The 16,216-nt window shown below is 44.2% G+C and overlaps 1 protein-coding gene across 1 annotated transcript in view; it reads right to left on the reverse strand.

Moving 5' to 3' along the window:
- The window catches only part of heatr5b (HEAT repeat containing 5B), a 101,415-nt gene that overhangs the window by 62,689 nt on the left and 22,510 nt on the right, over positions 1 to 16,216 (reverse strand). The window contains exons 8-13 of the mRNA XM_055635137.1: positions 14,841 to 15,090; positions 12,673 to 12,828; positions 11,107 to 11,357; positions 6,909 to 7,020; positions 5,958 to 6,110; positions 4,403 to 4,502 (exon numbers count right to left, since the gene is read on the reverse strand). Of these exons, the coding sequence (XP_055491112.1) occupies positions 4,403 to 4,502; positions 5,958 to 6,110; positions 6,909 to 7,020; positions 11,107 to 11,357; positions 12,673 to 12,828; positions 14,841 to 15,090 (1,022 nt within the window). The remainder of the gene's footprint in view (positions 1 to 4,402; positions 4,503 to 5,957; positions 6,111 to 6,908; positions 7,021 to 11,106; positions 11,358 to 12,672; positions 12,829 to 14,840; positions 15,091 to 16,216) is intronic.

The raw sequence follows: 16,216 nt of genomic DNA on the forward strand, positions 1-16,216 counted from the left end.
AAGCTCCCAGGAACAGCACCATATTTCAACTGTCTCTTGGACAGATCTCCCATTCTTAACTGTGCAAATCTCACCTCATACACAACCTTACTGTCTAAACATTGTCTTATACAAAGCTCATTCCATATACCTGCAGACTGACTGCTAATCCTCCACTGCCTAACATTTAGTATGTACATCCCTAAGTTTAAATCCCTCCTTGGCCTCGCACTACGCCCAACTATAATATCCTTCTGCTGTCCTCTCACCCTTCCAAAACATTTTGCCCAATTTCAACCCAGTGCAAACCCCATTACATTAACTCCACCAATGGCAGCCATCTAGCAAGCCTCCAACAAATGGCAGGCCATTCAACCCATCAAACCTGTTCTATCGTTCAATGGGGTCATAGCTTATCGGTAGCCTAACCCCACCACCTGTTTTTGTCCCACATCTCAAAACATTTGGGGAGTAAAAATCTATCATTCTCAAATGTGAACTTATATGTGAATGATATGAACTTAATGTGAACTAAGTTGGCGTGAAGCAACTTTTTAGGGAGTATTCCACTTTTCTTATCTTACATTTTGAACACTTCCAGCTCCAGGGACTGATGTTCGACCCTAACATCAGATGTTTTTTGTGTGGTTTGTACATTCTTCCCCGGACTCTGCATGTTTCTGGTGAGCATTCCAGTTTCCTCCCACATACTAAAGATATTCTGGGCTAGATTAATTAGCTAATGTATTTTCCCTTCCACCCACATCCAGATAACTGGTCTATAGTTTCCCCTTTGAACCTCTCCCTTTTTTCTCTCAATGGTGGAGAGAAAGTTGTTCCCTTTCAACATGCAAGAACATACTAGAACCGGAGGAAATTTGATCAAAGCTGGTGTATCCAAATTCTCCAAAGCTCCCTCCTTCAAAACACTGCGATGGAAGTTGTCAGTTCATGACGATTTACTAATTTCTCCAATAATTATTCTCATGTTCATTTGATTAGGGATAGTCAACATAGTTTTGTACCTGGGAAATAGTGTCTCGTGAATTTGATGGAGTTTTTTTGAATAAGTAACCAAGAAGGCTGACGAGGGTAAGGCCGTAGATTATCTGTAGATCGTTTCCACCGCGGCCTCCCCGCGGCGTTCAGCGCCTAGCTCGCCTATCTCACCACTTCCCTGCCCCATCAGGTCCCCGGTCACTTTCCCCATTCCCTCCCCTTGTATCTTCTCCGATTAAGGGAGGTGAGGTGGATTCGTAACGCACACGTGCCGGATGGGTTAGCATGCCACCCATTAGATACGGTGATTTTGTGTATCTATACAAACTCCCCCATATGTGTTATTAACCTTCCGCCACCTATATCGCTTAGCCATGTTCCTATGTACCAATGCTTTCTTTTGTTTCTAGAAGGAAAGATTGGTTATTTCCTACTAGCCAATTGCAGTGCTTATATAGGCGTATAATATCACGAGAGGAATAAAGAGGATGAATGCAAGGAGTCTTAATCCCAGGATAGGGTGATTAAGAACCAGAGGACAAAGGTGTAAGGTGAGAGGAGATAGATTTAATAGGAACATAAGGGGCAAATTTCTTCACTGAGAGCTTGCTGGGTATATGTAATGAGCTGTCAGAGAAGGTAGTTGAGGCAGGAACAATAGCACCATAATAAAGGTGCCCCCTCGGGCACAAAGGCTGAAGGACTGGAGAGGAGAGGGACAGCTCGCTGGCAAACCTTAAGAAGGGGAGAGGCGGTTGGACCGCCAAGAACAAACAGGGACCCGGTGGGTGGGAGTTGCCACCAGGAAAAAAGGGGGAGCCGGTGGGAGGGGCGGACGGAACAAAGAGGGACCATCGGGACTATAGTGAGTAATTTGTAACTTTGTCCGCACCAGATACATGGCGAATCTTTATGTACTTTGTGCATTGTATGCAAAAACAAAGAGTTTCACTGTACCGAGGTACATGTGACAATGAAGTATCATTGAATCATTGAACATTCAAAAGACTTGAACAGGAACATGGATAGGAAATGTTTAGAGGGATGTAGACCAAATGGGACTAGATTAGATGTGGTATCCTGGTCAGCATGGATGAGTTGGCCGACGGGTCTGTTTACGCGCCGAAAGGCTCTATGAGTATTTCTTTCTGCTCCCTAGCCATTCTCGACCGGTTGTTCTTCACTAGTTCTGACAGGTTTCATTCATCGTCATATAACACAGATTAAAGACACTTTACAGTGTCATTTAACCTAGATTGACATTTTTGCTGTTAGGAAAGCAGATCATTGGAGCTACAATGCTGCAGCCCTACAAGCTCTGTCACTGTGCTGACCTAAATTATCACAATTAATGATAACACATTTGCTATGTTTTGCAGCTTTCATGCACCAGCTGAAATATTGTCCATGTTACAGACTGACTATGTTAAGGGCCTGTCCTACCAGCATGCGATTGCATGCGTCTAGCACGACCAAACGTGGTCGCTTGAGGAGTATGGCCTCGCGGGGCCGATCCCAATTCGAACCGTGGAGGCGTATGGAGTTGTGCGGGGCTGGTCCCAACATCATACTCACCAATCAGCTGGGCAGGAGGCGGACCGATTGAATTTGGACGTCGCACGGTGACGTCATCATGCAACGGCATGCCGGGCAGTTACGTCATCGCGCAACACCACGCGCTAGGTGTATGCCGTCGAGACGCTGCGTACGGCGTCAAGACGCTGCGTACGCCCGTTGAGACGCTGCGTACGGCCTTAATGTGGCTGCGGGCCGACAGGCCGTTGTCGCGCGGGATTTTCGGACAGTGCAAGATTTTTGGAGCCCCGCGCGATGTCGGGACCAGCCCCGCACAACTCCATACGCCTCCGCCGATCGAAGTGGGACCGGCCCCGCGAGGCCGTACACCTCAAGCGACCACGTTTGGTCGCGCTAGACGCATGCAATCGCATGCTGGTGGGACAGGCCCTTTACAATTGATTACAGGGTGATGATGAACATAAAACATTTAATTTCTCTGTCTCTTCCTTATTTTTCGTTTTGGTGTCCCATACAGTATCTTGCTCTAAAAACAACCCGCATTCATTTGGTTCATTCTCAGATTCAGAATTTTTTTGGGTCCTCGCATTTTAGAATGGTTCTTGCACAGTGAAAGGAAGCAAACCTTTGCCTCAGCATTTAAGAAGAGAGGGAGAGGTGTAGGAGATATCATAGACTTACAACTCGTGCTGAAATCCATCTGTCAGAGTTTTTCCTGCTGGGTTTGTCCATAAATCCGTACGGTTATGCTCATTTCCACTGCCTCCTATTCCTGCCATTTTACAGTTCCATTTGGGAGCTTTGGGGGAGGTCCTTTTTGTTCCATTTGGTCCCTTTGTGCCGGCTCAAATACATTCCAATTCCTTCGAGCGGCCATCTTTCACCTTTCCAATCTCCTAACCAGGTCAATAACCATGTCTTTAGAGTGCCTGCCAGAAGTCTACTTCAACTGCAGTCATAGACCTTCCTCCATTCACTTACTCATTTGATTCTTCAAAGCATTCAATTGAATTTTTAGACATAGCGTTTAAAAATCCATATTGCCTCCCACTAATGAGTTCAAAATTCACCAGTGATCAATATTTATACACTCAAAGACCTTTGTTACAAGACATTATATTAATAAGTCTATACATTTCTGGTTTACTTCTCATCTTTCATAAATGATGGTCACATTTGCAATTTTCTAACCTATAAGAATAATTCCTTAATCATCAACATTGTGGACGATTACTGCTAAAGTATCAGCATCTGCTTCCCTTTATTCCATTTCGAATAACACAAGACCTTGACGTTTAATCTTGATGTCCCTCACAAAAGTCTTTCCATGTTCTCAGCCGACTAATCTCACCACCTTTTAGGTCTTCCTTTAATTTTCTCATCCTCCTAGTTTCACAATATTTTTTGCACTTTCTTATGCTCCTTCTTTTAGGTTTATGTTACCTCTCCCCTCTTCTCTGTTGAAGATGGTTATTTAATTTAACAAAATGATTTTTTATTCTTTGGAAATGCATACTGGTCCTACAAAAGCGAAAGTATTTTGTATTATCATCCATTGACTGTAGGATTACAAAGAAACTGTTTGGAACAATTTGCTGTCGTTAACATCTGCCTCATCCTATTCAAAACTATCTTCTCAAAATAAGGATATTGGTACATGTTAAGCTTTTCCTATCAATAAATTCCATCACTTGATTGCTTTTGGATAAATGTTTCTATACTGCTGGATTCATTAAGTCTATGTCTACATCAATTAAAAAAAGGCAGTATTGTCTGCAGCATGGAAGTCTCTCGCTAAACTGTTCCTCTCCGTCTTCAAGCGATTTAAATATATTTATTTGTACTAGGACTTTTCCCGGATGTTGGGGGACATCTGGGGAGTACTCACTGTGACAACATTAGCATGGCGCATTCTATCGGGGTCATTATTCTGCGGATCACATCGTCGGTGAGAAGTTCAGGACAATGAGCAACAAAGCTCCTCATGGCTACATGGAAAGAACAAGATTTTGCTTTTTAAAACATATTCACCCCATGTATCTCTCCACCCCCCCACCCCCCGCCCCCCCCCGTAAAAAACATTTGAAAACCATGTATCATTTTCCTTCCACTTCACAATTATGTGCCACTTTGTGTTGGTCTATCACATAAAATTAGAATAAAATACATTTACGTTTGTGGTTGTAACGTGACAAAATGTGGAAAAGTTCAAGGGTATGAATACTTTTGCAAGCCACTGTGTATATACGCACACATACACAAACCTCAAACTTCTAAACACCGTGGAAGGGAAGACACAAAGTGCCAGACTAACTCAGTGGGTCAAGCATCATTTCTGTAGTAAATGAATAGATGAAGTTTTGGGTCGGAACAGACTGAAGAAGAGTTCTGACCCAAAACATAACCTATTCCTTTTTCCCCCCAGAGATGCTGCCCGACCCCGTGTTACTCTAGCATTTTGTGTCTATCTTCGGTTTAAACCAACATCTGCAGTTCCTTCCCATATATGGATAGGTGACCTATTGGCTTTGGACGTCAGACTTCTAAACACCTTCCTGCCCACCTCTGTTAAAAGTGCTGAACATCACCACCCCTCATATAGTATGGTCAAGTGCCCACTCCTCACCTGGAGGCGTTTGGAAAGGGAAACCAACCTGTGGCCATGGAAATTAACTGCAAGGATGAAGGATGGTCAACTAGCAACCAAAAACAGAGTTAAATATCATCTCTTTGGGACTTCATCTTTGTCAATCATCATTCCCCACAGAGAATGGAAAACTACTGTCACATGAAGAGGTGAAGCAGAAAACGCTGATGTATTTTAGGGAAGGTTTGATGCCTCCAGTGGCCGACTAGAAGAGGCTTATAAGCTTTGGCTTAGGGCAACTGGGACAAATGGCCTGCTTTAATATTTTAGATTCTACAATATACTGCATGTTTTATAAGTTTAGGACACACTCATATTCATATGCAAAAGATTAACACTGAACAAAGTTTAATTTCCACCCACTTAATATTATCCAAAATAAAATCTCTTTCATCTCATTTCTCTTTGCAGGTCTTGCTATGTGTATGCAGAATAATAATAATAATAATAATAATAATAATAATACATTTTATTTATGGGCGCCTTTCAAGAGTCTCAAGGACACCTTACAAAAATTTAGCAAGTAAGAATGGCACGTTTCCTATGTTACATGCAATAAATAAAATACTTTGCTGATTATAAAGTGTCGTTACGTTCCACTTGGAGATGTGAAATTTACTAAATACTAGAAGTTTATTCAACACGAAAGGAATCTGGTACAGAAGTAAACTTCCTCGTCAATGATACTGCTGCTAAAATATATCCTCTTGAAAATCCCATTGGAAGCTGCGCTGCTTTCTTACATACAAATCATCTTCCCAGGAAGAGGACTATTGTGTTTGAAGGCAGTCCTTACCACACAAAGCACCAGCTCTGCCCTCCAGGGTCACTTGCCACGTGAAGGAATCCCCTCGCGCCTTCTCTGCCTCGAGCTCTTTCAAGGAACGTGGGAACACATTGCGCCACAGCAGCAGCATCTTTGGGAGATGGTACCGAACGACAGAAGGACCTAGAATAGGTCAAAAAAGCCACTTCAGCTCGACAATGAATCTTACAACCAGACAATTATTTGTCAGCTGCTCAACAAGCCCAAAACAACTTCAATCATGTATCCCAAATGTTCATGCAGTCGAGTGATACCCTATTTATCAAACCATCCATGCAAACATTCCCGGATAGTAATACAGATCTGTAGCAGAAGTCTAATGAACTATGAATTAATAGAATCTATTCATCGCTGGAGAACTTCAAATATGTTCCTGGGTCATATACAATTGATTTACAACAATATCCACTGCAGCAACTAACTCAAGTACTCGAGGGGATGAGTTTAGGCTACTGGTGGAGAAAATGCTGCTCCACAAGTCCTGCTCTCATCTAAGAAGATACTACACAGTACATCCAACATTCGGAATACACCTGCGCTTGGGATAACATACACCTTGTCAAAGCCCTTCCTCTGCAAGCATTTAACAAGCCTTGTGGAGCGGGGGGCGTAGGGGGAGAATTGCATGGCACAGTTGATAAAACATCCTCACTTGAGGCTGGCACATAGACGATCAACTCTGGAGAGGGGAAAGCATCCCATTCTGAGATATGGGGGTTACGATGCTAAACCCAATTGTGTTCCACTTGAACCAAAGCTGCTATCGCTGAAACCAACACCTTACAGAAAAGAACAACGGCTGGGAAATTGGTTCTTCCCCGTTAAAATCTTTTCAATAGAGGACCGGTTGGTGATCAGACAAAAGAAGTGGCAATGCTTTTATCACCACTGCCTGGACTCTGAGGCTCACTGCATACAAACCTAGACTCATCAGGGCTCCCAGGAGAAGCCACCCGGCCTGTGTGCGTTGCAGCGACAAGCGACTGTTCTGAGATGCTGTGCGGAGCAGGTCTTCTGCAATACTCACCACCATCTGCAGGGATAGAGAAAGGAGTAAATCAACTCTCAGCAGAGAACCGTAACACCAAAAATAAATGCAAGACTGTTTTAGAGGTGTGACAGTCGCCGCAGTCACCTAAAAAGACAAAAGGAACTAGGATGGTTCTCCTATGGGAGGGAAAATTAAAGGAAGGCTGCTCAAAACTACAAAGCGTTTTTGATATGATCTTTGAAGAGGATGGCAGGTTGAGTCAGTCAGGAACCAGAAGTGGCTGAACTAAGGTCCGAAGGGTCTCGACCCAAAACCACACCTATCCATGTTCTCCAGGGATGCTGCCTGAGCTGCTAAGTTACTCCACCACTTAATGTCCTTTTGTGTACTGACCAGCATCTGCAGTTCTTTGTTTCTACGGGCTCCAATAAGGTGCTTGATAATAGAGCCAGAGAGTAGATGAACATTTTGGTTTAAGGCCACCAGTTGTTTTGATATGGGATGTAGCGCATGAAGGGGAGCTGGAAGTTAATTTAATGTAAAAACATTTGATAAGGAAAAGATTTTCATGCAATGGAGAAGAATCAGATGAAAACTGAAGGCAACAGGCACGATGGAACAAATGGCATCTTGTGTTATCAGCAAACCAAAGTAAACTAACACTGTAATGATCCTCCCTCGCTTTTACTGATTTGTGTTTTCATAAGTTCGCAATTTATAGGAGCAGAATTAGACCTTTCAACCTTACAAGTCTTCTCTGCCATTCTATCTTTCTCACTCAACCCCATTCTCCTGCCTTCTCCCCATAACCTGACACCCTTAAAGGCCTGTCCCACTTTGGCGATTTTTTAGGCAACTACAAATGACTAGGCTGTCGCCACATGGTCGTCAGGTTGTCGCCTGTATGGTCGTGAGTAGTCTCCTCAGTCGCCCAAAGAGTCGGAGCGTCTTTCTGGCTGCCACTAGATTTTTAACATGTTCAAAATTTTTCAGTGACAGTTGGTTGGCGTCAAAGAGCGTAGTTTGACTTCTCCTGACGTAGATGTTGTCGTGAGGTTGTCACCAGATGGCGTAGGTTGTCGTGACTTCGGTGAATTCCATTGGCGACTACCTACGTCAACCAGCGACAGGTACCGGCGACTGAATAGTCTTCAGTTGTCGCCGACAGGGTCGTAGCTTGTCGTGGGTGGACGTAGGTCGACTTTGATTGTCGTAGGTTGTCGCCTGTGTGGTCGTAGGCTGTTTTAGATGTGGTCATAGGTGGACGTCCTAATGGGTCGCTGGTTGTCGGTAGCTTGCCGTAGCTTGCCATCGACTAGGTGGTAGGTTGTTGTAGCTTGTCATACACATTGTCGTAGGGGGGGGGTCTAGTCGCCGGTTTTTCGGAGACCTGCTACGACTATGACAGTCGCCGGCAGTCACCTAAAAAATTGCCTAAGTGGGACAGGCTCTTTACTAATCAAGAATCTGTCAATCTGCACCTTAAATATACACATTAACTAAGCCTCCACAGACATCTGTTGCAATGAATTCCACATATTCACCACCCTCCTCATTAAAGAAATTCATCTCCATAAGAGATTAGTATACAAACTTAAAGCACATGGCATTGGGGGTTCAGTATTGATGTGGATAGAGAACTGGCTGGCAAACAGGAAGCAAAGAGTAGGAGTAAACGGGTCCTTTTCACAATGGCAGGCAGTGACTAGTGGGGTACCGCAAGGCTCAGTACTGGGACCCCAGCTATTTACAATATATATTAATGATCTGGATGAGGGAATTGAAGGCAATATCTCCAAGTTTGCGGATGACACTAAGCTGGGGGGGCAGTGTTAGGTGTGAGGAGGATGCTAGGAGACTGCAAGGTGACTTGGATAGGCTGGGTGAGTGGGCAAATGTTTGGCAGATGCAGTATAATGTGGATAAATGTGAGGTTATCCATTTGGTGGCAAAAACGGGAAAGCAGATTATTATCTAAACGGTGGCCAATTGGGAAAGGGGGAGATGCAGCGAGACCTGGGTGTCATGGTACACCAGTCATTGAAGGTAGGCATGCAGGTGCAGCAGGCAGTAAAGAAAGCGAATGGCATGTTGGCTTTCATAGCAAGAGGATTTGAGTATAGGAGCAGGGAGGTTCTACTGCAGTTGTATAGGGTCTTGGTGAGACCACACCTGGAGTATTGCGTGCAGTTTTGGTCTCCAAATCTGAGGAAGGACATTATTGCCATAGAGGGAGTGCAGAGAAGGTTCACCAGACTGATTCCTGGGATGCAGGACTGTCTTATGAAGAAAGACTGGATAGACTTGGTTTATACTCTCTAGAGTTTAGGAGATTAAGAGGGGATCTTATAGAAACTTACAAAATTCTTAAGGGGTTGGACAGGCTAGATGCAGGAAGATTGTTTCCGATGTTGGGGAAGTCCAGGACAAGGGGTCACAGCTTAAGGATAAGGGGGAAATCCTTTAAAACCGAGATGAGGAGAACTTTTTTCACACAGAGAGTGGTGAATCTCTGGAACTCTCTGCCACAGAGGGTAGTTGAGGCCAGTTCATTGGCTATATTTAAGAGGGAGTTAGATGTGGCCCTTGTGGCCAAGGGGATCAGAGGGTATGGAGAAAAGGCAGGTACGGGATACTGAGTTGGATGATCAGCCATGATCATATTAAATGGCGGTGCAGGCTCGAAGGGCCGAATGGCCTACTCCTGCACCTAATTTCTATGTTTCTATGTTTCTATCTCCTTTCTAAAGGTACGTCCTTTTCTGGCCGCTGGTCCTAGACTCTCCCGCTAGTAGAAGCATCCTCTCCACATCCACTCTATCCAGGCCTTTCACTATTTGGAAAATTTCAATTAGGTCACCCCTCTTCTAAACCAGCAAGTAGAGGCCTAGTGGAATCAACACTCATTACATGTCATTCCTGAATGGGTTCATCATTAAATAAGGCTAGATACAAAAACTTCAAATGAAGCAAAAGTTAAATTTCTGGGTTCTGAGAACTGCGGCAGAAAGCAGGTTAGTCTAGGATTTACAAATCACTCTGATCCTCAGAACCGTAAACAAGATTGAGAACAATCCTCCCTCCCTTTAATTGACCTCTTTCAACCTGCAGACCCCAGTATTCTCACAAAGGCAATACTTAAAGCAGCCCTGTTCAAATCTCATCGGTAATAACATTTAAAGAACTAAACGACAAATGGACACATTAAAAAAATAACTAAATACTGGTGTAATAAAAATGTCAGATTAGCCTGGGACATGGTGGGTATCCCTCGGGGCTGATGTGTGTAACCAGATGTCTGTACCTTGCCAGAAATTCAAAATGTAATGTAATGACATTCATTTGAGGTCCTTTTGAATGGCGATTCTTTAAAAATAAAATTTTAAATGGGACAGTCTAGCAGGATGAGATTTATGTGGAAGCGTAGTGTCATTTCACAGCAGCCCACCTCCCCTAGCCCCCAATTACTCCAAGTCTTACCTAGCCAGCCAACACTGAGAGGCACATAATGGTCACGACCCAGCTGCGACATCTGAGTGTGCATGAAGACTTGGTGAACCTGTTCCTGTCCAGCCAGATAATAATGAAGTACACTGCAGTGGCTGTAACTCAGAAATGGGTGCTGTACTTTGAAGGAGCCGTCTGCCAGAAGGGGCACTGTTTAGAAGCCCCAATGGCCAGCCCTACCCCACCAGGTGGATGGGCTACAACATCTATGACCTGGCCGAATTTTATTCCTCAACTAACATCATTAGAAACAGACACGAAATGCTGGAGTAACTCAGCGGGTCAGGCTGCATCTCTGGAGAAGAAGAATAGGTGATGTTTTGGGTGGAGACTTGAAGGGTGAAGGGTCTCAACCTGAAACATCATCAATTCCTTCTCTCCAGAGATACTGCCTGAGCCGCTGAGTTACTCCAGCATTTTGCGTCTATCTTCATTGTAAACCAGCATCTGCAGTTCCTTCTTATACATCATTAGAAACAGATTATGGTAGTTGTCACGTGGGCGTTTGAGACCTCGATGTGCATTTGGCGGTCACATTTGCAACGTTACAAGGAACACATTCAAAAGTAGTCTTGGGTATCCCGAGGCGGAGGAAAGGACAGTGTAAATTCTCCCCTTTACCTTTCCTTTGGTGTGTGAAATGCCGAGGGGGCACTGGTGCACGCTGCCTAGCAACGCTGCCATAGCAAAGCTGTATCCAGTGACAGCTTCCGGCGATGTCTTCAGATTGTTGATGCACTCTGCGCACCGATCCACCAGCGGAGTCAGCTGGTAGGGCAAGGCGACAGCCACACAGCGCAGACACCACGCCGCACCCAGCCTGGCTGCCATGCTGGGATGCAGCAGGACCGACGTCACCGTCTCCAGAAGACCTTTGCATGAGAGAGAAACATTTCCATTTAAGAATTCATCCAAACATTTTCTAGATCTGTACTAAATTATACAGCATAATGTCGCCTTTCTTTGTAACACCATCATTTGGACTGCACCAATTTTTGTCAACTTTAAACAAACCTCCCCTGCTCTTGGTCTTACTGTGGTTTATTCGGTGATACAAAGAGGTCTGCTGCAGTACAAGCAGTAGAAATAGTCATTCAACCGGTCCGTTCAAGGACCCGTCACAAGCTAAATTCTTAAACATTCAAGTCTATGGACCATCACCATTTTGGATTTCACCATTTTCAAAATTTTCAGCTGTTGAGTCATTCAGCTCTTGAGCTCCAGCTTTTCTTTTCCTTCAGGGCAATTTTTAAAACTCAAATTGATTAAAATTCTGTGGCAGAATCTAATTCATTCTTGGATCAGATAATGAGGCTAGGCTTCAACACTCCCCCTCCAGTAGCCTGATTTCCCTCTGTACAACCCTGTTATTTCTGTCCCCTCCCCATATGCCCAATCCACATACACTTTCTGGTGTCCGTCCCAGCCTAAGCTTCAGATCTTGGCTGCTGACTTGCTGCATCTGAATCTGTCAACGCCAGCCCACTTTACCTGGCCATCTATCTCTTGGCTTGGCCTTAACATCACGTCTTCCTCCTATAGGGGCCACAGTCTTAGAATAAAGGGGAGGTCATTTAAGACTGAGGTGAGAAAAGACTTTTTAACCCAGAGAGTTGTGAATTTATGGAATTCCCTGCCACAGAGGGCAGTGGAGGCCAAGTCACTGGATGGATTTAAGAGAGAGTTAGATTGAGCTCTGGGGGCTAGTGGAGTCAAGGGATATGGGGAGAAGGCAGGCACGGGTTATTGATGGGGAACGGTCAGCCATAATCAGTGAATGGCGGTGCTGGTTCGTAGGGCCGAATGGCCTCCTCCTGCACCTATTTTCTACGTTTCAATAGCTGAAACCAGCCCTTTATATTGGCTGCCTTGCTTTCTATATAACCATAGCAACTTTATTTCAAAAGTAGTTCATTGGCTATGAACTAATTTGGGACTTCCTGAAATTGTGAAAGGCACGACATAAATGCAAACATTTATTTCTCATAAGAGGTCTGATGAAGGGTCTCGACCCAAAACATCACCTATTCTTTTTCTCTAGAGATGCTGCATGACCTGCTGAGTTACTCCAGCATTTGGGGTTTATTTCTCATTTGACCATATCAGAGGTGTTGTGCAATGCAATCTTTACCTCCTTCCCCCCACCTCCCCACCAAGAACCAGTCTGTTAACTAGCTGGCCACGTACCGATGGAAGGTTCCTGAAGAAGAGGAGAGGCAGTGGCACTCAGGCTCTGGACCAGGCTGCCAAGTTCCTGCAGGGCACACACCATCACGTGCTGGCTGGCAGACACATCAGCTGCTCCTGACTTATTGTCGTTATTGGCATCGTTCATCACAGACTCTGTCGCAACACAAACAATGCACTGACTCAGCGTAACTACAATGGACGCACATTCCAAATATCTCTGCTCCCCACAACAAAACAGAAATGTACGTTGAACATTTGAACATTACTAGAATGTTGCCTGGGTTTCAGCAACTAAGTTACAGAGAAAGGTTGAACAAGTTAGGGCTTTATTCTTTGGAGCGCAGAAGGTTAAGGGGGGACTTGATAGAGGTTTTTAAAATGATGAGAGGGATAGACAGAGTTGACGTGGAAAAGCTTTTCCCACTGAGAGTAGGGAAGATTCAAACAAGGGGACATGACTTGAGAATTAAGGGACTGAAGTTTAGGGGTAACATGAGGGGGAACTTCTTTACTCAGAGAGTGGTAGCTGTGTGGAATGAGCTTCCAGTGAAGGTGGTGGAGGCAGGTTCGTTTTTATCATTTAAAAATAAATTGGATAGTTATATGGATGGGAAGAGAATGGAGGGTTATGGTCTGAGCGCAGGTATATGGGACTAGGGGAGATTATGTGTTCAGCACGGACTAGAAGGGTCGAGATGGCCTGTTTCCGTGCTGTAATTGTTATATGGTTATTAGTTTAGAGATACAGCGTGGAAATAGGCCCTTCGGCCCAACTAGTCCACACTGACCATCAATCAGCCGTTCACACTTTCCCACTCCCTACACACTATATGCAATTGACAGGGGCTAAATTAGCTTAAAAACCCACACATCTTTTGGGATGTGGAAAGAAACCGGAACATCCGGAAGAAAACCACGCGGTCACAGGGAGAACGTGCAAACTCCGCACAGATGGCATCCCAGATCAGGATCTAACCAGAGTCAATGGTGCTGTGAGGCAGCAGCTCTACCAGCTGTTACCCAATTGGTATAAATCATTAATCTATTAGTACACGGATCTGTTTTTGCAATGTGAAGTAATGGAAAATGAGAACCGTCTGCCATGAAACGATGATCTGTACTTTAACTCCATTTATCTGCCTTGCACTTAAACCCCAATCTCATCCGGGCAGCACTTCCAGACATAAACTAACCTCCGTGGCTGGTGTTTCCTGGACCATTCCACCACTCCCCGATAAGACTGCCAGAACTGCATCGTCTGATCAAGATTGCCAACCCACCCCAAAGATAAAACTGATCTGACCCAATCATTTAATGACCCTATCATTAAATCAGGAAAAAACAGAGATATGTTAACATCCACAATTGCCAACTGACCCCTTGAGTTCCTCCAACAGTTTACTTTTTGGTCTCTCGTTGCAGATGCTGCCTCATTTGAGGTGTTATGTCAACATTGTGTTTTTGAGTTTTCCAGCACCAGTGATACATTGATCCATTTTTTTCAAAGCTTTTGATAACCACTGAGATGCTGATCAACCATAATAACAAGAAACTCACTCAGTCATATGAAAATAGCTGCCAATACGAAATTGACAAATACACAATAGTAAGCCACCTCGTCAAACTTGTAGATAGGGAGTTAGATGTGGCCCTTGCGGCTAAGGGGATCAGAGGGTATGGAGAGAAGGCAGGTACGGGATACTGAGTTGGATGATCAGCCATGATCATATTGAATGACGGTGCAGGCTCGAAGGGCCGAATGGCCTACTCCTGCACCTAATTTCTATGTTTCTATGTTTCTAGATGGTGTCAGAGGTAGGAAATAAAACAGGTTAGGTTACAGCACAGCTGCCAACTAAATAGCTGCAGCTTGGAGCTACCGTGCTGGATTCCACAGGTCATGAGCTCCATTAAAGGTCCACAACCCGTTTTAAGACCATTAAGATGTCAAACTAAATCTCAGCATCATCCTACTGCAAAAAACAAATGTTGAAACAGCAGAGCGAGTTCTAAAAGGGGATATTCTAGGAAATGAGCAATAGAGTGAACTATTTCAACAATTCATGATGGGTCAAAGAGTCATTTCCCATGGAAAATCATTAAACAAGTAGTGCAAATGTCACCGGGAAAGATGATCCAATATCCATTCAGTGTGTTCCTCTTACCCACTGCCTTCATCTGTTTGGCAATAGCCTGGCAGATCTCCTTTGCAGCTGCAATCTGTGCCTTCTCACCCAGCAGGCTGCCCACTGTCGCCCGAAGGATGAAGGAGACGCAGCGCCGAGAATAAACTGCTTCCACGTGGCTTTGGGTAGCCCGGGGATGTGAGACGAGCTCCAACACATGGGTAAGGAAGATGGCAAAATTACGTTCCAGCCACTGCCCTCTGAGAGTGGTGACAAAAACAACATATGCCTAAAACAGAGGGAGTGCAAAAACAGAGATCACAATAACATTCTATTCCGACTGCCCCAGCTGTATCCCTCTGTTAACATGGAAGAACAGGAACTAACTGGTTTTACCAGCGAAACACATTACAAGCTACTGCTCATAACAGGGCAAAGGCAGCAACAAGTTCAATGTAGTTATACCTACTGGAGCCAGTAGCCAGAGACAAGTTATGAAAATACATTACTAATTCCCCTCTTCGTCACATTCTCGCGCACAATAATTGCTTTGTCTTAACTAATGAATCATGGAAAGATCAGCCACAAACATCTGATGTGATCAAGCACGGTTTTTCAGCGAGGAGAGGGGCTTATGAAACTAAAGAATCATACAGCACACAATAAGGTCAGTTGACCCATTGTCTCAGTAATCCTTATTGGAAAGAACTATTCCGTTTATCTTTTCTCCGTAAACCCACACATTTCGACTGTGAAGATTATTATTGATCGTATATCCATTGCTTTTTCAAGCAGCTCCAACAGATTACAATAAATTCACTATGTAAACATGATTTAATTTGCTTCCATTTAAAACAAATACTGATATTATGAAAAAAGGATTTTTTGTTGAAAGGAGTTTCCGATGGTGAATATTTCAGTAATGTGTATCGTCATTGTTAATCACTTCTGCTGCTGAACCAGCGAAGAATGTTTATTATTTCATTGGTTGGAACCCGAAAGATTGAAACAAAAACTTACAGTAATTTACCATGAATTGGTTAAATCTTGCTGACACCCATTATTAGAAATGAAGACTGCAATAATTAAATGCAGCAATAATACATTCCAGAGGTTAGAACAAGCTCGCTTCAGTTCCACTTAGGAAACCTGAACGGAAACCTCTGGAGACTTTGCGCCCCACCCTAGGTTTCCGTGCGGTTCCCGGAGGTTTTTGTCAGTCTCCCTACCTGCGACAACCACCTGCAACCTTTTTCAGGTTTCCTAAGTGGGACAGGGGCATTCCTCTTCTTGCATTTTGTTGCCACATCCCTTACCTGCAAGATGGACCTGGATAAATCCCTGAAAGAGGAAAAGGTTCCAGAAGGAAGGGGTGATAAAAACATGACAGCTGGGTTGGGGGAGTGGGGACACAC

This window comes from Leucoraja erinacea, chromosome 5 (assembly GCF_028641065.1).
Source record: "Leucoraja erinacea ecotype New England chromosome 5, Leri_hhj_1, whole genome shotgun sequence".
Lineage (NCBI taxonomy): Eukaryota > Metazoa > Chordata > Chondrichthyes > Rajiformes > Rajidae > Leucoraja > Leucoraja erinaceus.